Source organism: Gobio gobio (genome assembly GCF_949357685.1).
Source record: "Gobio gobio genome assembly, chromosome: 22".
Classification (NCBI taxonomy): Eukaryota; Metazoa; Chordata; class Actinopteri; order Cypriniformes; family Gobionidae; genus Gobio; species Gobio gobio.
Genome location: NC_137118.1, coordinates 41061101 through 41082215, shown reverse-complemented (window position 1 = coordinate 41082215; position 21115 = coordinate 41061101). Strand labels below are relative to the sequence as shown.

Here is a 21115-nt window from a genome sequence, read left to right as displayed (position 1 = left end):
TCTATCTACGCTGATAGCACACACACACATCAAGGAGATGCTATTTGATATAAGCATTTTAATCTGCAAGACGTAGTTTTTAGAGTGTTTGCTCATCTGCAAAATATAGAGCAAATATATATATATATATATATATATATAATATATTTCAAAATAACAGTTTTTTTAAATACACAACAACAAAAAATACTTATATTACCTAATATATTTTGTGGACATTTTAAAAGTATATTTCCACTGTAAATATGCCCAAAAAAACTTTTTTAAAGAACATTTTCTTGCCCCTCAAATGACATGTTCTAATATACTTATTTGAAGGTTTAAACTAAATATATTTTAAATGTGAAAAATATATATTTTTGTCAGCAGTGATGTCAAAATACTTTATAGCATATATTATACATATAATAAAAAATAAAAAATGTGTTTGGGTAGCCACCCAAAAGAAAATGAAGATGTTAGCAAACATTCATGAGGGTCTAGCTTTAGCAGTAGGAAATTAACTGAGTTAATTGTGTTTATAGCACTATCTTAACAGGTAATCTCAGGAACAGACCATCACATTTTTGGCAGTTTTTTTCACCTCTAGAACATACATTAGTAGGACTAGCCTGAAAATAGCTAAATATTTTGTGATTTGAGGAAAAGAAGCTAGAATTTATGATACCACTGTTGTTAGATTTCACATATATAATTGAAATGTAATATTGACAAGCACAGATTTCAGTCTTTCCCCTCATAGAAGCAGTGCTTGTATACCTGCATAGAAAATACAGAGACTTAAAGGAACACGCCGACTTTTTGGGTCTTTAGCTTATTCCCCGTATCCCCCAGAGTTAGAGAAGTCGATACATCCCATTCTCATCTCCGTGCGTGCCATAACTCTGTCTGACGCACCCATCGCTAGCCTAGCTTAGCACAAAGACTGGAGGTAAATGGCTCCAGCTAGCCTACCGCCAACATTTTCCTCTTTACATGTTGTGATGTGTATAGTTACATCGTGTCTTATATGGTTCCAACCATATGGGTCTAGAAAATCACAACTTCTCTTGTTTTTAAAAAAAAATGTTTTACAACATGTAAATAGGAAAATGTTGGCGTTATTTTGTCACTTATTGAGCAGTAGGCTAGCTCGAGCCACTTACCTCCAGTCTTTGTGCTAAGCTAGGCTAGCGTTGGGTGCGTCAGACAGAGTTATGGCACGCATGGAGATGAGAATGGTATGGACTTATCTAACTCTGGGGGATACGGTGAATAAGCTAAAGTCCCAAAAAGTCGGCGTGAGCCTTTAAAGAGACGCAGCCAGTGGGTGGCATGTGTAAGACTGAGAGCAGACTAAGAATCTCCAAAAGGACAGTGATTAATCGTTAATAAACTGGTTAATGCTGGTTAATAAACTGTAAGTCAAGCAGCAGCTGGGTTAATTGAGTTGAACTGCAGGCATGCAGCCGTCCTGCACTTCCCTTCTGTTCCCAGAGTTTTAAGCGTGAGGAGAGCGCCATGATGGGACGAGGGGTGAAGGCAGGGAGATCTCAGCCAGGTGTGATGCTAAGGAGGACAAAGTGGAGCAAAGGAAAACGGATACAGTGACACTGTGGACCTGCCAAGGGAGAAAGAGACAGAGAACATGAGAGAATATCACAGAATTGTTCTCTCATAAAGAAATGTCTGGGACATATTTGATCTCAAAACAAATCGTAATGTAATATATATGTAATATAATATAAATGATTTGCATAGTGACATTTTTATAAGATTCCCTCTGAAGAGTTTTTTTTTATTTATCTGGAATTTGTGACATTTTATTACAAAAATATTATATTTTATATTTTTTTCATTATGTAATATAATTGATAGTTAAATATAACTAATAATGAATTAATAATAAAAGTAACGGATAAATGACAAAGGGCTGTTGAATTATTATTATTAATATAATAGTTATCACACCTCATGACATTGTTCAGATGTTGTATCTCAAGATATTTGTCAGGTTTTTGTCCTTTAAACGCTCTTGTGTGTAGGACTAATGTCTTATGCATCTAATCCCAAGCCTCCGTTGCTAATTCCAAAACGCTTGGTAAAGAGGCTAAAGCTATTGATAGCAGACTAAGACCAGTTTCAACCTAGCATTATAATCCTCCGAATGCATGGAGCAGAAGATTCGTCCGGACCACGAGACCACACACACCTGACGATTGTAGAACATTTTCACAATGAGACGAGATCTCACGGAGACTCGCGAGATCAAACGAGACTTGAGAAGAAAAACAGATGGAGGACGATCGACGTCGTCAGCTGGTTCTCCTGGCGTGAGTTTTGTTTTACGGGAAAAAAAAGAGTATGAGTGATCATCTTTCTCAATACTCCACTTTCCTGGCATGTTTGTTGCTGCCAAGTTTTAGCTATAAAAGTACACAACATCCGGTTGGTAAAGCTTGCTCACTCTCATTGGCTATCGCGAACAGTGTTGGGGAAAGTTACTTTGAAAAGTAATGCATTACAATATTGCGTTACTCCCTTAAAAAGTAAAAAGTTACTTTTGCGTTACTTTTTCTCACCTGGACTGGGCTTGTTTTTGTTTATAACAAAAAAGTTATATTTCTGTGCAACGCTAAAGACCTCTTCATACCAAAATTGAAATAATAAGCCCCAGGCTGAGGTAAAAATGCAAATTCACGCATGAACAGTAGAGGGCTCAGCTCTGCTGTGCTGCCATTCGGGATAATGGTAGAATAGGATGCAGGAGAAAAAAGTTTTACCAATAAAAACAAAAAATCTAGTAATTTTCATAATCAAAGGTCAGCAGCAAGACATTGGTAAATTAAATATAAAGGCAGATTATGCATAAAAAAGTTGTTTTATTTAACATTTGATTATTGGAGGTTTGCACAGTACTCTGACTCTAGACTAAACACATTTAGTCTAGAACTACAATAACCATCATGTTTACACACAACGCCTCTGCACTTATTTTTCTCAACATGGGGACAGGAGAGCTGTCAGTCAAATTAATGTGAAAAAGTAACTCAGATATTTTGTTGTAAATCTGAAAAGTAATGCATTACTTTACTAGTTACTTGGAAAAAGTAATATTATTACGTAACTCTAGTTATTACCCCCAACACTGATCGCGAGTATCAAGTCAGTGGCAGCCCGATCAAGAATCGTAAAAAACATGTTTAATATTTGCGGGCTCCGACTCGACCGGGAGCAGTAAAATAATCGTAATGCCACCATACAATTGAGGATTGTTTGGACAAAAAGTAATTGCGACAAGCATCGAATCGGGCCACGCTCCCCAATTGCTTGGGCGTGCAAATCAAGTTGCTTTAAAGTGATTTTCGGTTGTCCCAGACGAAAGATTGCCATCATGAAACAATTGTGGCAATTTCTGTGATCGTGGCTCCTTATCGTTGGTCCAATGTCGTACAGTGAGAGAGGTTCAAAGGCGGCCGTTGTCACGGTCTTGCGACCAAAAATAATTTCCTGAAAGTGTCAGAAATTCAGAATGATTATCGCACAGTGTTTGCTGCCACAACCTACGTCTACTGACTAGCCAGTAAAAATGCGACATGAAATCAACGCGACATGGCGTGAAAACTTAAAACTGCATACCTCAATAGGTGTCATCATCGTACAGTCTACAAAACATGTCGTACCCAACAGATCCATGTCATACAATGTGATTTGTAATGATCTTATAGGATTGCTAAAATCGTGCAGTGTATCCCGGGCTTAAATGGGTCATCGGATGCAAAATTCAATTGTATATGGTGTTTGTATACAAATGTGTCTTTTCAGTGTGTGGACACAACCACCCTACAATGATAAAAAATTTATTCACTCCTTTTTTTTAAATCCTTAAAAAGCCTAAACACTCAGTAATCAAGCCGTTTTAATTTTCTGAGCACTATGATGTCACGAACGCTGATGGACTGTCCCATATTAGTATATTTCCACCCTCAGCCAGTTGTACACTTCATGTGACTAGGGTCAACACCATAGACTGTAAAAAAAATATGGACGTAGTGTCCGTGACGTCACCCATAGGTTTCTGAAGAACAGTTTTGAAGAGTAAAGTCGACCGTTGCCGAGACGGATAACTGACAATAGGCAAAGAGGCGGGACGTGGGTGGAGCTGAGGGTAGCTGATGATAAACAGACAGCAGACAAACGGCTATCCACCTGTCACTCAAAGTGGCCACGCCCTTAATTATGCAGAACTTTAAGGCTTTATATAATGTAAACGAATGAGTTATAAAAAAATTCACCCCCCCTCACAGTTGTCTTGAAGGGCAAAATCTGCCTGGAACTACTTTACGTGCGTTTCCCTGAAAATAATTGCAGGTCAGTGTGAACAGAGCTGTTTTTGAGGAGGTAAAAATGGTGTTGTTTTACACAAACATTGAGGAATTTTAACCAAAGTATGCTACAGACTTTACATTAAAGACCCTAAAGAATCATACCAACTTGTGGAAAATGGGCATCTGATGATCCCTTTTACGACAAGTCATTTCACTTGGCGGCCATCTTTGAAACACCTCTCGGGCATGCAAGTGCAGCTCCTATCTCTTTAAATGGGGAAACATCAAATTCTCCAAAACTGTTCGACAAGCTTACGATTAAATTTCATATTTGAAATCACCAATGAAATCTGACATTGTCTCATAAATTTGGTTTCAAAACAAAGCACTAAATGTGTGTCTCAGAACACTGCCTGTTTCTGTAGCAACCGGAGCTTCGAACTGCAGTGATGACTTTACTAATCAACGATTGGCTCTTTCATTTAGAAGGCAGGGCTTATTCGGTGTATTGGTGTGGCCAGCCTAATTAGAGAGAGAGAGAGATTAAGTGTGTATGAATGACCTGAGTCTGTGTCTCTCATCAGTGTTCGTCACCAGCGTCTCTCCTCATAGAGAAACTGTAAGTTTATCTGCTTCAAGAACAGCGCTGTTATTACCTCGCTAATGTCATGTATCTTTTAAGTTGCTAACAACACCTTTCTGTGCGAGTGTGTGTCCGTACTGTATATGTGTGTGTTTGGGTAGGAGAGCAGAGAGAGCGGGAGATGTGTGTTTTCCATACATCATAAAATGTAATTTTGTCGCAAAAAACATGGAAATAATGTGTCGTTTTTATCCTATTGCAGTGTTTACTATATTTATTTTAATTATTATCTTTTGCTGTTGTCGGCTGTAAGAACCTTTGAAATAATTCAAGTGATATAGAACTGTAATGCGGTCAAGACCTGCCTGGAACTACTTTACGTGCGTTTCCCTGGAAATAATTGCACACCGTAGAACTTTCTTCAACCAATCAGATATAAGCATTCAACAGCCCCTGTAGTATAATATAATTAATAATATATAATTTGCATATATATTATGTGAGATGAGATCCCCTCTAAATAAACATGGTTTCTTAAAATCCAGAGTTTGTGTGACATTAGCAGATGAGTGATGTGAAAACATCTTCACTTGCTGCCCTGCTGGTGTAAGACATTTATTTATAACATAATTTCAAATGAAACAAAAGTTCTCCCTATTTGCTCTTCTTTCAACAGTTCAGGCAGAAGGAGGAAATGAAAGCCCAAGCCCACTTCTGCGGGTAACAGAGGTCACTGCGGGACTGCAGGAGCGATACAGAAGACCTGGGTGTAATTAATAGTGGTTGTTGCTAAGGACCTGAGGATCACTAGTACTGTTGCTGATCCGTAAATATTAACCTCAACATGTAACTCGACATACATTAAGGAGTAAGGAGAGAGCCAAGTCATATTTGGGAAACTGAATATCATAGAGATTTGGGGTAGGAGTAATATCCTTGCAATGCCCTAGAAACCACCCTAGAAACTGCATAGCAACACCCTGGCAACCACCCAAAACAGCCTGGTATCAAGGCAGTGCATTTTGCGCAGGCAAATATCCAGAAAATGTCAACTCTAGAATTAGGCTGTTGATGATAAATCCAACTGAGCTTGTTCAGGCAATAACACACTAAATGAAAGAGATTATGTTCTTCTTCTGAAGCATTCGCCCCATGATAAATACAGACCTCCCGCTCAACAACACAAACAAATGATGAAAACAAACCCAGAAGCCGGCTCTAATGAAGGCCAAACGGCAGGAATTGACTGGAAACAGCACAGATCTGCGGTTCATTACCATGTCAACGTTCAGCCAGCAGTTTTTCATTTTAGAAATGGGTTTCACTTTGTTGACACTGTTCATGTAAGGTCGTGTAAGCATTTACATGTCTAATAATTCAGTATTACCACTTTTGGCAAACCTAACAGCTCCAATGGATGTACCATTTTAATAGCTGAGCATTGAATTAAAATGTTATATAATTATATGATCAACAAAATCTATATTATTTGTTAAATCAAACAAAATACTGTGTTCATCATCTTGCGTGCAGTGTTGTTTAAAAGGAATACATTTAAAAAAATTAAAAAAAATTAACTGCTTAACATTTAATTTCTAATATACGCTGTAAAAGGCACCATGGTATTATTATTATTTTTTTTTTTTGGACATGTACCATAGTGTCCGATATTAACTTTGGGTGTTTCATGTACATTTTTCTAAACATATAAAGATGCTCCCAACTTTTTATGCCTCATTTTAAACCATTCATTGACAATTCTCAATCTAAATAATTTAACATTTACATGAAATATACAATTAGGTCTAGAACAGTAAAAATAAATGCTGCCTTAAATTAAGTACAATCAACTTGGATGTTTAAGTCATTTCAACTTAAATTACAATAAACTGACTTAAATCAAAAGTTTAATCTTGTATAACTTTTTTTAAAAAGTTGAAAATTGCTTAAATTATTTTGATGAGTTAAAGTGTTTAAATGGAGATTTATACATCATCTGAAAGCTGAATAAATAAGCTTTCCATTGACGTATGGTTTGATAGGGCAATATTTGGCCGAGATACAAATTTGAAAATCTGGAATCTGAGGGTGCAAAGAAAATCGCCTTTAAAGTTGTCCAAATGAAGTCTTTAGCAATGCATATTACTACTAATAATACATGAAATATATATATGGTAGAAAATGTACAAAATATCTTGTAAATACATGAGCTTTACTTAATATCCTAATGATTTTTGGCATAAAAGAAAACTGGACAATTTTGACCCATACAATGTATTGTTGGCTATTGCCACAAATATACCCATGTCATATATGTTGTCATAACTTATTCATCTTATTAATATTTTTACAGTGTATATTGGACGCTTTAAACATTTTGAATTCCTGGGCATTTTATCAATTTCTGACCTTGGTACCTCGGAAATACCATGATTCTTGGACAGATAGCATGGTAATAAGTAGCTTGGAGTATCATGTAAATACCATATGAAAATCATATAATTGCACACCATGGTATTTATAAAAGTCCCATGGACCTTTTTGTAAGGAGACAAATTCTTGCTGGCTTGTTTCCTGCAAATCAATTAATCTGCAAATGCACACAAAACACTGATTCATGAGAAGCTTGGGTCACAGGATCATGACATTGCATGCAAACATATCAAACTCTGCCAAACCTCGACATCTTGTCATCCACTTCGACATTACACGGCAAACAACAAAACAAATTAGTCAGAGGCTGAAAATGATCCTGGGAGACAGAGCTCAGATTTCAGCTTGAGTCAGCTCCGCGTTTAGTCACAGAATATCCAGTCGATCCAAACAGAAGGCCCTTTAATTTCTCAACCAGGACAAAACACTCAACTTCTGGGGCCTAGACGTACAGACAACCGTCCCTAATTTCATTAGGAGAACACCGGCCGGCTAGACCAGCCATACAGGACCTGGATGTCTGTGAGGATCTGGGATCTATAAATAAATCACAGTATCTACCCAAGAAACAGATACATTTGGGTGTCAATAAGAAAAACCAACAGGCATACCTTGTGATGGCTTCCTCTATGGAAAAAATACATCCAATGGAAGTTTTGTACGTGTGAAACTTCTGGGGAAAAAACGAAGAGGCCAAAAGCAAGGCACACAGTCTCACTGTCACTGAGAGGGTGAAGCTACAATCTGAAATAGAGTGGCATGGACATCCACACACACACACACACACACACAGATAAGCATGGCAGCTGAGTTAACACAAGACCCGGCTATAAATATCCCTCAGCAAGAAGAGGTGGGATATACTACCCTGTTTGGGAAACACTTTGCCACAGTAAGAGTGCTGTAAACGTGGGGAAGCTGGAAATGATTTCACTACAGACATGACTGGCTGTGCAACCAGATGATTTCAAAACACGGTAGATTCATTTGGCAGCCCAGCAGGGACTCAATCGAGGTCAGATGTTCAGAATAACCCCATTCCATTAGATGTTTCAGGATAAAACGTGCACCTGGATATTCGTCAAGATCTAAACCTGTGAAAACACACAGTCCTGGCAACAGCTAGAAAAAGAACACAAGTCAACTGTCCGCAGGCTTCCTAATGGCTGATTTGACGGACAGACTCAGCTGTGAGACGCAGGGGGTGGGAGGTGAGAGCTGTGGGAGGAGGTGTCAGAGCGAATTAGAGAGAGGACAGAACCGTATCATCACAGGGAGGAACCGCCGGAGGCTAATGGATATTGCGATTTTTGAAAGGGTCGAATGAAGCTGTCATGGAGGAATATCTCAAGACATTCTTCTTGATCTCAAGATGATCTCCAGATTACAAATTTAATCTATTTTAAACTGTTGAATCAATTTCACACAAAAGGTCTTACTTTCTTAAATGGGGTTCTAATGCTGTTTCATGCATTCTGACTTATTTACACGGTTAAAAAGTTGGATTCTCATGCTAAACATGGCCAAAACTTCAAAAACATTAGTTGTACGTATGACCAGGGGCGCAACTACCCAGTGCCAGAGGGGTATGCAGCAACAATTTTGGCGCCCAAACATTCTAGAGCGCTCTTTAGTTCCTACTAAATAGCAACTTTTCACTTGCCCATTTATTTAGTATTGATGGTCATTGCAAAAACTGTCATCAGGAACAGCTGAGGATGGGAACCGATGATGGTGAATTTAAATTTTACTGTAACTGTAATCATAGTCGCGAGCGAGATAATTGACAGGACGATAGCGGAGGCACAAGCGCAAGATCACTTTTGTTAATAACAAAAAACACAAACCACAAATTGAGGGTTCCCCACAGGGGAATTTCCAAATATCTTTTATTTATTTGTTATAATTCGGGTATAGCTATTTTATGTCATCCGTCTTATTCGTTTTTTTAACAAAAGTTTAATATACACACTTTTTTTTTTGGTGCTATTTTATTGTTGTTGTATTTTCATAAAAAATAGGCTAATAACGAACAAAAAATTAAATAAACATTCGTTTGAAAGTAATTAAAGAGGAAATTATGAGTTAAGCAATATCATACGAGCAAGAGTGCTATTTTCCAGAATAGCCTATATCAGCACGATTGCAAAATGCGATATTAATTTTATACAACAGTTCAATAAACAACAAGTTGTCATTTTTTACAGTTTTGCTCTATTTTTCCAACAAAAATAGATTCAAACAAAGTAAAGGTTTCGTTCTCGCATAATTCACCGTTTTTGAACAGTCGGTTAGAACGAATTAGTTGAATGATTCTAGAATCCATTACGCTGCCAACTATACTGCCAGTTTTATAGTTTCATAGAACTGGAATAATTAAAATTTTCCCAACATTTCATATTTCTATAATTAAAATATTATAATTAGAACATAAATCTAAAAATCTCATTACATTATTTAGGCAATTGTAATTACAGTGTAAGTGGATTTTGATAAATGGTAAGATGGATTTTGTTGATATTGATTTCATTTCATTCTTATAACCATGTATCGTGGTAAATAGTGTAATTACTTAAAAAGATTGTCAACAATATGTATCTTTACTTTATAAGAGGTGTGCCCTAAAAAGTGAGCATGCAATTTTGAGAACACCAAGGAAAGCGCACGTTCTTTTCATCTGTTTGGATACTTCAAACACAAGTTTGAACTGACTGTTTGGTTTACCTGTTTAGCGGTTCTTAACGTACGCTTTGATATAAAAAGACGTGTCGGAGACGCGCGTTTTCCTTGACCCCAAAACGCACGTTAAGAACGCGCGTTTTTGTGGTAAATCACGTGTCAAGGATGCACGTTTTGCTGTCAAATTGCCGGCGCCCCCGCCAGGCGCGCCCACTCACGATATTCCATTATTATCCAAAATTCTATTATGGAATCTTATGAGGGCGCCTACTCTAGCCTGTTAGTCCTCTAAAATGTTATATAATATTGAGGAAATACAGAAATGATTTAGAAACGCACAACAGCAGCTACATATAGAAAATACAAAAATATATATATATTTTTTTATACCATCGCTTTGGCGCCCCCAAGGTGCTGCGCTCCTATGCGCCGCATTTAGCGCATACCCACTTTTTGCGCCACTGCGTATGATGGAGTATTTCTGTACCAAATATACTCCTTCAGGATTTTTTTAGAGTATGCCCCTGTATGACATCATAAAGGGTGGAATCCCTTGTATAGAGACAGAGGGTCACGTGTCATAATCTGAAAACCACGCCCACCGGGGGGAAAACAATCAAACGCTCTCCATTGACTTTGCATTGCGTGAGGCTGCCTCCTTGTCATTTCGGACTTATAACAAAAAACAGAACAATGTCTAAAAGCAGATATGTGACAAAGTGTACAGCAAACAAGCTAAACAAAACCCAGAACCTGTTGACCCAAAAAACCCAAAGCGTTTAAGGACACAAAAATGGTTACAAGCCATTGAGACAGAGCGCACACGTTATATTACACTGAGGACTACACCCACTGGAGGGGAACGTAATCGGCGAAAGGAAATATAATATATAAAACTGACATTTGGATATTTGACTTAACAGTGACAAAATGTTTACTGCACACACAGGCGTGTCAGGATCTCAAAATTGACCCATTCTTCCTGCTGAAGCTTCAAGTTTTATTGCCTTTATCCAATTTTGTCTCCTTAAACGCTCGTTTTTTTGGGTCGACAGCTTATAAAACCTTATTTCTGTGTTTTTTAGCTTGTTTGCTGTACACTTTTTTCACATAGCAGATTTTAGACATTGTTGTTTTTTGTTATAAGCCCGAAATGACAAGGAGGCAGCCTCACGCAATGCAAAGTCAATAGAGAGCGTTAGATTGTTTTCCCCATAGATGGTTTTGCCCCCCGGTGTGGGCGTGGCCTAAATACGCTCTGTCTCTATGGGCACTTCTCCTGGATGAGCGGGTGTACACGTCAACCCGAGCGAGAGCAAGAGCACGCCAACAAGCTTCGTTCGGGTTACAGAAGCCGTCGGCAGCACTGTCATTTTGTTCTTAGACCACGAAATCAACAGTGTCACTAAAGAAGTGTGTTTTTGGTTGTGAGGGAAAGATAAGCTTGTTCAGCTTCCAACCCAGCTTTTGGCTGTTCCGTTGCTTTTTCTGGAGCAGCAACGGAGTTCTGCAAGTGTGTATGTTTGTTCCCGGTCACGAGTGAAACTGCATCAAATGTCATGTTTTTTTGGCAGTCGGTGTGCAAGTGCATATAATGTAAACAACACAAACGTAAAGTGAATCGAAAGTTATCAGGGAGTGTGTGTGTGCTCAAGATTCTTTAGCTCCGCCCACTGCACGCCTTCACGAGTTCGGCTATTTTCGGAAAGAATCAGTGTCTTTATTAAATATGATCAAACTAAAGACTCCAGAGATATGAAGGACGTAATACTACTCTATAGGTACTCAAGATTAACATGAGACTGGCAGAAACTGTGTGTGTTATGCCCCCTTTAAGGCGAATTGATGAAATAATAAAACTGATGACCACGGGCCTGTACCATGATGGTAGCTGAACAAACTCAGGGTTACAGGATTAGTTTCGAGTTGACAAAACCAAACCAATCCAATCCAGCTTTGTTGGGACCATGATGCTGATCATCAGCTTTCTCTGTCAACTCAGGCTTTGATCCTGAGTCTGTGGAGCACTTGCACATGAAAGTGTGACATCAGCAGTGAACAGCCAATCACATGCCTTTCAACACAGAGAAAGTGTGATTCACTTTTCGCGAGAGAGCCAACGTGATTCAAAACTCTTTTGCTGAAGATTAAAGGGTTGCTTAAGCGATTAGCGTTAAGCTTTGTATCAGTAGAAACCCGGTACTAGTATATTTGAATTTATCGTATTTTCCCCCATCGTCATTTTGCGTCAACAGAGGATTTTTTTGGCCAGAGGCTAGAGACTACAGCCAGTAGTAGGAGCTAGTTCCACATGTTCTCAACCCGCCCATAGGGGAGGGATCTCACTCACAGAATGTAAATGCGCACGGCCGCTCGGCTCGGGCATTCATAACAGGGCGGTGCGGACCAAAGTTAGTGTTTTAACTTTTCAATGAATTCCTATGAAATTTAAGCTTCCATAGGCATGATCTGAAAGCGCTCCAGACTGGACACGCACCGTGAATGACTGCCGCGCTTACCTCAGCTCTTTGTTCTCGCGATGAACTAAATCTGACTCCTGCTGCGTTTGAGACGTGACTTTCGTTTGGCTCACTCACACTTTATTGAAAAGACACGTTCAGTTTTTAATTGTATTGTTTATTCTCTAACTGAACTAAATTATTTTATTACTATGAAAATCAAAACGACGGTGGGGGCGGTGTCATGGTGGGCAAGTGATAACCAGTAGGCATGGCTTTGGGAGTGGCCTCGTTGGGCAGCGAAGCAAGTGCATTCTGGGAGTTGTTGTCTTTCATTCTCATGAGACAGAAATACATGTTCTGTCTTTTCTCAGTCTAGAAGACATTTCTACTACATAAATGACCCAATACACATTCATCTTCTCAGCGCTGAAGTGCCCCTTTAAGAGATCGATGTATATAAAGAATTTAAATGCATTTACTCAGAAGAAAATGCTTTTCCATGAAAGAGAATAAATAAAGAAAATGTATGCTATTAGTGCAAGTGAAAGTTGTGAAATCAGTTTATATAGGCCTAGTAGTTGATACATATAATTTATATATTGGCTAGAGACTTGAACATGTAAGGTCACATTTTTACAGCTTATTACATATGATCTGTATTTAAACTAAATGCTTAATAATTTATAAAATAAAATTGTTTGTGTGTAATCGATTAAGTCAAGTCAACTTTATTTATATAGCGCTTTTAACAATGCAGATTGTTTCAAAGCCACTTCACAGTGTTAAACAGGAAAATAATGCAACAGAATTTTATTCAGCCGTATAGCCGTTCTGGAGAAAACGGTGATGTCATCAGTTCATTTCAAGATTAAGGGTATATTAATTATATAATATCTCTGAAGTATATTCCCATTCATTTTTACGTTTTACCACACCAGGGTGACTAGGAGCATGAAATTGTCTAGCTATGATTTCTTGTTCCACAGGAGTATAAATATGAGGAAACACAAAGGCTAAATTCCCTAATTTTTTTTTTTTTTCAGTAAAATATCCTAAAACCACAAGGCCAGTGTTATATATTTTGTTAAATTGAGTAATTATTACAATATCCCAAATGTTTCCAACTATTTGTAAATCGTGAGAAAATTGCTATTTTAACCAAGGAACCGGGACGTGTGAGGGAGTCGCCTGTCGATTGCGTCATATCCCGGTTATATATCGGTTTCCGGTTTTATATTTTGCAGAAACGCTTTACTCTCACTGCAGTGTGTAACAAGTGTCATAGCAGCCGCAGAGCGAACGCACAGAGTAACGTCAAAACATCATTATCAACACACTCAGATGTATCTGATATGATAAACAGAGCTGTGTTACCTCATACTCATGACCGGAAAAGCGGAAATGGCGCTGGCGACTGTGGCATAATAAAGGTCCCGCTGCTCGCGAGGTTTGTGTTGTGCTCATCTTATTAACAATCGCTCCTGCTTCTGCTTCATACTACAGTAACGTTAATAATCACATCCATGAACATGATTTCTGCGCGAGTCCTATCCCGATTCTTTTCCATTGGCTGTGAGGTGAAGACCACGTCCCAAGATTCTGCGCTCAAACTTGGCGTCATCAAACTACGCCTTTGTTTTGAATAGGCGACCTCTAGAGGACGGAAAAGTTACATAGTGCAGCTTTAATCATCCATCAGAACGAGTAAAACCAAAGAATATAGTTCTGATGTGCAGCAAAAGATTGTTGAGCGTCACAAAATAGAAAATTGGCTCTAAGAAAATAGCTTAAGCATTAAAAAATCCCAATTTCCACCATCAGGGCAATAGTTAATAAGTTCAAGTCAACTAAAGATGTTATGAATCTGCCTGGAAGAGGACGTGTGTCTATATCGTCATAATGCCCCTACATCACCACATGTTGTTTGGGAGGGTTTCATGAAAAATCCTCCTCGCTCATTTAGAAACAAACTCCAGCATATTCAGTTGTCAGACTAGACTGGAACTTCAAAAGGGGCCTGGTTCTGTGGTCAGATGAAACTGATGCTTTTTGGCAGCAAACATGCCAGATGGCCTATTTTTTTTCCTTCTCTGGAGGTCCTGGACATCTTGTTCAGATACATGATATCATAGATTCTAGCAAATACCAACAGATCAAAACCTGACAGCCTCCGCTAGAAATCATATAATAGGCCGTGGTTGGATCTTCCATCAGGACAACGATCCAAAACAAACATCAAAATCAACACACAAATCACTTGCACCCTATAGAAAATGAGTGGGGTGAACTGAAGAGAAGAAGCACTATCATGTATCTGGGAATCTGAAGGATCTGGAGAGATTCTGTACGGAGGAGGTCAGGTGTTCTCCAAAATCATCAGGCATTATAGAACAAGACTCAGAGCTGTTATCCTGGGAAAAGGTGGTTGCAAAAAGTATTTAATAAAAGGGTGCCAATAATTGTGGCCAACGTGTTTAGGAGAAAAACACTTATTTCATAAAGAGATTTTACCCACATTTTCCATTCTTTTACGTCAATGAAAGGTTCGATTTTTGTAAATAAAAGATCAAAAGTAAATAATTTTCTTTCTTTTTTTTTACAGGCTTCTTTGTTCATATTTACCAAGGGGCCGATAATTCTGTCCACAACTGTATATCATTTGAAAGCTTACAAACTTAGTTTTTATATCTGGTGATTTTCAAAATACATTTTGAAAGGAGCTGTAATTCATTCATTTGCAACAAGAATATTTCCATACTCATCAGACCTTTATTTTGAAATAGCAATGAACATGAAAAATCGTGAAAGAGTGGTAGAAACCTCATGCCAAGAGTTCAAAAGATAACAGCCATTACATTTTTGAGGCAAAAAGGGTCTGAATGTTTTAAATGTGAAGATAAATATTATAGATTCGCCATTTGTTTCCGCACTTCTTTTGTGTTATATTAGAGGTTTTATTCAAATCAAAAACTGCCAAACTGCCCATACTTCTTCTGAATAGGATGTCTACTTCATAACTTGTATGAAAATGATGGAAATATGTGGTTCAGATCAGATCACTCAAACAATAAATGGAAATGGAGGCGGCCTTATATGGTCAGTAATGGAGCTTCTGTTTTGTACTGTGCCCAAACAAAATCTTACTGAAAGCTTTTGTGAGATATCAACCTATAACTTGGAACACAACTTGTTCATGTTTTGGCTTTGCCTTTCTTGCAGATTTAGAGTAAAATGTGTTTTTTAAAGCTGCAGTTCGTAACTTTTTTTTGGTTAAAAATGATCCAAAATCAATTGTGTGAGCAAGTACATAACCAGCCAGTGTTCAAAACGATCACCTAACCTTATAATAATGTGTAATAAATAATGTGTTATTATAATTAGAGTGGTATGGTGGATTTCAGTGGGAAATTCAAGCATGTCTGCGTCATTACGTCACAAACATCAAGGAGTCCGGCTAGTAGGCTATCGCATGTAAGGAGCGGATCATTTATAGCCTTTTCTCACAGCAGCTGGAATAATTCAATTTATCATTTTTGATGGCGGATTGTAATTCAGAAAGGCCCAAATCTCTCAGTGACAACTGGAGATTCACCCGTGGTCAAAAGCAAAATAATAGACTCTACGGCATCTACAGGTAACGCTAATACACACTAAATATACATAGTCACGCAATGCTAATGCTGTTAACATTAACAACTTGAGAACAAAGTGTAACAATAATAATAATGTGCACGGTTTGATGTTATACGAGCGATTGGTAGATTGAATTACCGCTGGTAGCACGATTTATTGTAATGTTTTGTTTCCAACAGTGGCAGGCATGTTACTTACTTGTTCAGAAGACATTTTCCGATGAAAACTTTAATTTAGGTTACACTCCAAGACGTAGAATCTGTGATTCTGAAGTACAGTATCCACACCCGCACATACTCCTCAAAACATTAGATTCATCCGCGCTGAGGCGCCGCCGATGCACAACCCACGTACAGATGATAACTCCGCAAATAACGGCAATTGCAGGTTTCAAACAGAGATGGCGACAAAGCAAAACTTATGGACTGCAGCTTTAATATACATTTCACTTTCACAATAATCTGCCAAGTGTCCTCTTTAAAACAAGACCAACCGTAGGTCTATATTCCAAAGCATTTTGTGAATAACAACTAAGTTTGGATGGTGCATTTTCATGTCTATGCGAAGGGGTTATAGGACAAAATGGCATGAGGACAAAAACAAAGCATTTTAAAGAAACTATTTAAGGAAAACACTTTCACAAGGGGAACCGACTGAACAAGTCCATCAGCATTTTGATTTTCTTATCTAATGACATTTAGACATTATGCCTCCAAATACGTTTGAGGCTGCTGCAGTTTCAATCAGTGCGGTTAAAAACACCATTTAGCTTTTTCACATCTAGGCACAAAGAGAGAGGTAAACGAGGACCGATATTACAATATGGGGAGGATAATAAACCTCAAGAACCCTTAGAATCACGGGAGCTTCGATTATAGCTGCAGATAAAGGAGCACATCCAAGAGAGGACTGTTTACTCCAGAACACTAATGCACAGCTCAATCACAGGCCCTGAAAGTTGCCTAATTGAGGTTTCAGTTTATAAATCTGGCACTAAAGAGCTAGTTTAAATCGAGTGCCCTTGTTCTGACATAAACAGAAGAAATCCCGAAAGCATGGAGACAACAGACACGGCAACACGAAAAAGGGGCTTTTATTTCTGAACTGTTTTTATAAGCAGTCCAACACACATGTTCCTAGCTGTTCTGAAAAACAAAACAAAAAAAAAACAAAAGAAAATAATTTTAATAACAATTATCATTCATTGAATAATATTATCAATAATTATTATAATCATCATCATCATCATCATCCTCATCATAACCTTAATGGTAATAACCCCAGACAGTAGTATTTGCGTTTGTTTGTGGCACATGAAAAAGAGTTTCGGTTGACTGTAAACCCGGATACTCGACAGCTCCGTGCCCTAGGTAAACCCACGCACAGAGGGACTAGCTCCCCGACCAGACAATAAATATGAAAGAGAGCAAGAGAGTCCTGTATTAAACGAACAAAAATAATAATCTGCAACTCGTAGGTACAATATCTAAACTTGTATGTGCAAGATCGGAGCTGATTCTTCACCACAAATAGTTGAACTCACATCAAACCCGATCCCTTCCCGAGTCAATTTTTGTGTCTACGTCGTAAAATCTTTTAAATAAACCTAAGCTCGTTTGTTTTCATTTCATATACACATATATACTTAGATTTTTGTTAGTTTGTTTTTCTATTTTCTTGTAATTCCTATTTATCGTCCTCTTCCATTTGGAAAACCTGCGTTCGCCCACAGACAAATTCACCGCCACGGAACAGACACACAAGCACTTGAATGAAGCAAACACTGACGAAGTGAATGAAAAGCTAACGTTAAAATTAAATATAAAACCCCTGAATAAAACATGGATATTTAGGACTGGCGGAGGTGCCACCCTTCTTGAGAAACGCGATACACGTCAGTAGCTTCGAGGCGTGTATCGTCCATGACGTAGGATCGCTCGGCACACTTGTTCCAAGTCACCTGAATTTGGTCACATTTTTGTACCCTCTCACAAACTCGTCGACGCTCGCCTGTTAAAACGTACCAATTTTAAGTCTCGAAAATAGGCGTCGCGTCCCATGAGCTTTTCATTGGTTCAAGGACATTCTCCTACAGTCGTTTGGCACATTTTTGTTTTTCATCAGCCCGTGAAGCGTGATGGAAAAGTGCAGTGATAATATTTCAAAACATTTTGGTCTCAAAATAAAACCCTTGAAGGGCACTAAAACCTCATCCTCAGGATGGCACCTCCCCGACACTTAAAGGCTACAAAAACTGGTCCGACTCGCAAAACCCTGCAATTTCTGCAGAGTGTCGCATGCAAATCCCTCGAAATGCACAGACGGGAGTCATAGAAAAAGAAAATGACTGCATGAAAAAAAAAGAAAAGAACCTGAATACACATGAAGAAAACACTTCTTTAAAATCATCTCATGCCTGTTAAGCTGTGCTTGTTTTTCCATTCCAAAAAACAAACAAAAACAAAATAACATGCTCAAAAAAATATGTCATCTATAGAAATCTGCATTTGCGTCACATTCAAAACAATATAAAAATTTAAACTATATTCAAATCAAGCCTTACAACAAATGGTTTTAAGTTGTCTCTCATTCCACGATCCAAGCAGCCCACCTTTCCGAACACCTGTGAGTGCGAGCGTACTACCTTCGTTCTTAATAACAGTGTGTCTGTCCGTGAATGGATAATGGTGATGCCGCGTCGCACGTCTCGCCCTCGGAAGCGGCGGCATAACTACGCACAAAGACAGACAGACACAGACAGACAGAAGACCTCCTCGCACCTCATTATGAGATAAGTCATCCAACTCTCCGCTCTTTCACACCGATGGTCCTAAAAGAGGCGCGAACGCACAGTTCTCTCAGCCTGAGGTTTGCACGTGCCACAGATTGACAGATGTGAACCCCGCCCACCCCGCCCGCCCGCCCCCAAGCTGAGACATAGGGACAAACACAGACAGGCAGAGACAGAGATTCGCCATATATGCAAACATTGTCAAGAAGATTATACTGTAGATGCACAGAGAAAGGATTCGTATATACAGTCGGATAAAAGACTCCAGGGATGCTGCTGCTGCTGCTGCTTACTTCCTAAGTGGTCCCTCTAACCGAGACATCATGCATCGTCAACCGTCCGCTGGCGTTTATGTACTCCGAAGCTGTTCAAGCGCAGTTCCGTTTTTTCAACACTGTTCTCGGAGCCGTTCACAGGGAGATCGAGGCGACGCAGCCTGGACTCGAGGAATTCTCAGGTGTCTCAAGTTAACGTTTATTTCATTGGCACTTTTTGCACTTCTGCGGGTTCATGGGGAAGGGGGTGGGTTCAAGAAGGGGGCGTGTCCTCGTAAACATCCTGCCACATTCCTTCCCATTGTGTCAAGCAGCGTAAATCACTCCACCCTCGAGAAAAAAAAAAGAACAGAGAAACAAAAAAATACATTCAAGGTGAAAGAAAACAATTCTTCCAGGTGACAACATGGGGGCTTATCCTTTAAAGCAACAACACCTACTTTTTGCATCGTGTACACACACAACGGGCACGCAGCAACCCAACTGAATTTGGTTTTTACAAGGGCTGAGCACCAAAAAAAAAAAAAAAAGAAAGAAAGAAAACTGCTCCCTAATTTTTACACTGTATGTTGTGAGAGCACAACTTGGATGTGCACAACACTCGCAACTCATGCGGTTACACTTGTTCAATCCGACAGCGAGTATCAAGGAAGTGTCGAAGACTTTTGTACTTTACAAGTACAGGACAGGGGTCGGGTGCCACAACAGTCCACAAATCCGAATCCATTTACTATGAAACTGCATGCATGCCATGCGCCCACAATGTTGACAGAAAGTGGTGCAAAGCATACGCTTCAAGAATGGCACAGTCCGTGAGGTGGCCTTGGCGTTTCCACAAAGGACATGAAAAGACAATGGGAGTGATATCGTCTCAAGCCATTGAGATTGTTTTCATCTGATTAGCTCTCTCAGGCCGCATGGCTCTAGTTTCCCTTGCCGAAAGGGATCCACATGCTCCTGCAGCAGAGGTACTGATACTGTCCGGCTCTAGCACGCTGCCACTTGGGAAAGAAGCTCCAAGTGGACATTGGTTGGGTTTTTGGGACCCTTACAGCAGAGGCCTTTTTCTTTGCCTATTTACGAGCATGCCAGCGTGTGCAAGGAGAATGTGGGGATCACAGAAGAAACAAGAGTGACATGCTCACAACAGAGGTGCAGTATCCCAGCCTGCACCACTGGTCAAAACAAGGTCCCAGGTTCAGCATTGACATCACTGATTGTTCTTGAGCATTATCCTGGAGTGACACCAACCCCAAGCAACTCTGTGTGTGTGTGTGTGTGTGTGTGTGTGTGTGTGTGTGTGTGTGTGTGTGTGTGTGTGTGTGTGTGTGTGTGTGTGTGTGTGTGTGTGTGTGTGTGTGTGTATTTTATTGACAGACAGTTGAGGAACAGCAGGACACAGTCCAGCAGAACCTTCCAAGATGGACCATGTGGCGGCTCACTGTGCCGGTTGGGAAGCCTGATGGTGCTGGACAAGCATTTTGCTGGGAGAGAGTGTGAGAGCGTGTGCATGTGTGTGTTGATGAAAAGGATGGAGAGGAGCAGTGGACAAGGGTGGCGGGAGGTGGGCGGCTCACAGGCCATTACTGTTGCGGTGAGTGAGTGGAGGTTTGGACAGTTCCACCACGTTAGTTCGCCCCTTGCCGATGACTTTGGGGGCACGACGCAGCAGCTTCTGGGCCTCGGTGAATGCTTCGGTGAGCTCTTTCTTCCACTGTACGAACTCTGGGTCACTCTGTGAGAAGAGGAAGAACATTAGCAATTTATCCTCATCTGATTTGTTATTTAAAAGCAAGAACACTAATGGATAAAACCCTAGTGAGCTACCTAGACAGCATTTTAGGCACCATTTAAAATAATACAGTTTTGGACAAGTGCATCTTTTGTAGATGGGGCAAAACAAGACAGCCATCTGAAAGCCAGTAAAGTTCATTTTAAATATATTTTCCCTG

General features: G+C 39.4%; 2 protein-coding genes across 12 annotated transcripts in view; both read right to left on the bottom strand.

Moving 5' to 3' along the window:
• myo18b (myosin XVIIIB) overlaps positions 1 to 8114 on the bottom strand; it is an 88322-nt gene extending 80208 nt beyond the window's left edge. For 5 of the 11 annotated variants that reach the window (XM_079804442.1, XM_079804446.1, XM_079804451.1 and 2 more), the window contains exons 1-2: positions 7935 to 8049; positions 1466 to 1600 (exon numbers count right to left, since the gene is read on the bottom strand). In XM_079804442.1, coding sequence (XP_079660568.1) covers positions 1466 to 1502 — 37 coding nt within the window. In that variant the 5' untranslated portion in view covers positions 1503 to 1600; positions 7935 to 8049. Of the gene's footprint in view, positions 1 to 1459; positions 1601 to 7934 lie in introns of all 11 variants that reach the window. The other 6 variants (XM_079804445.1, XM_079804452.1, XM_079804449.1 and 3 more) reach the window with 3 other exon arrangements.
• Positions 8115 to 17172: 9058 nt separating this feature from the next.
• Positions 17173 to 21115, bottom strand: part of grk3 (G protein-coupled receptor kinase 3) — a 70951-nt gene continuing 67008 nt past the window's right edge. The window contains exon 21 of the mRNA XM_079804441.1: positions 17173 to 20898. Within this exon, the coding sequence (XP_079660567.1) occupies positions 20737 to 20898 (162 nt within the window). The 3' untranslated portion in view covers positions 17173 to 20736. The remainder of the gene's footprint in view (positions 20899 to 21115) is intronic.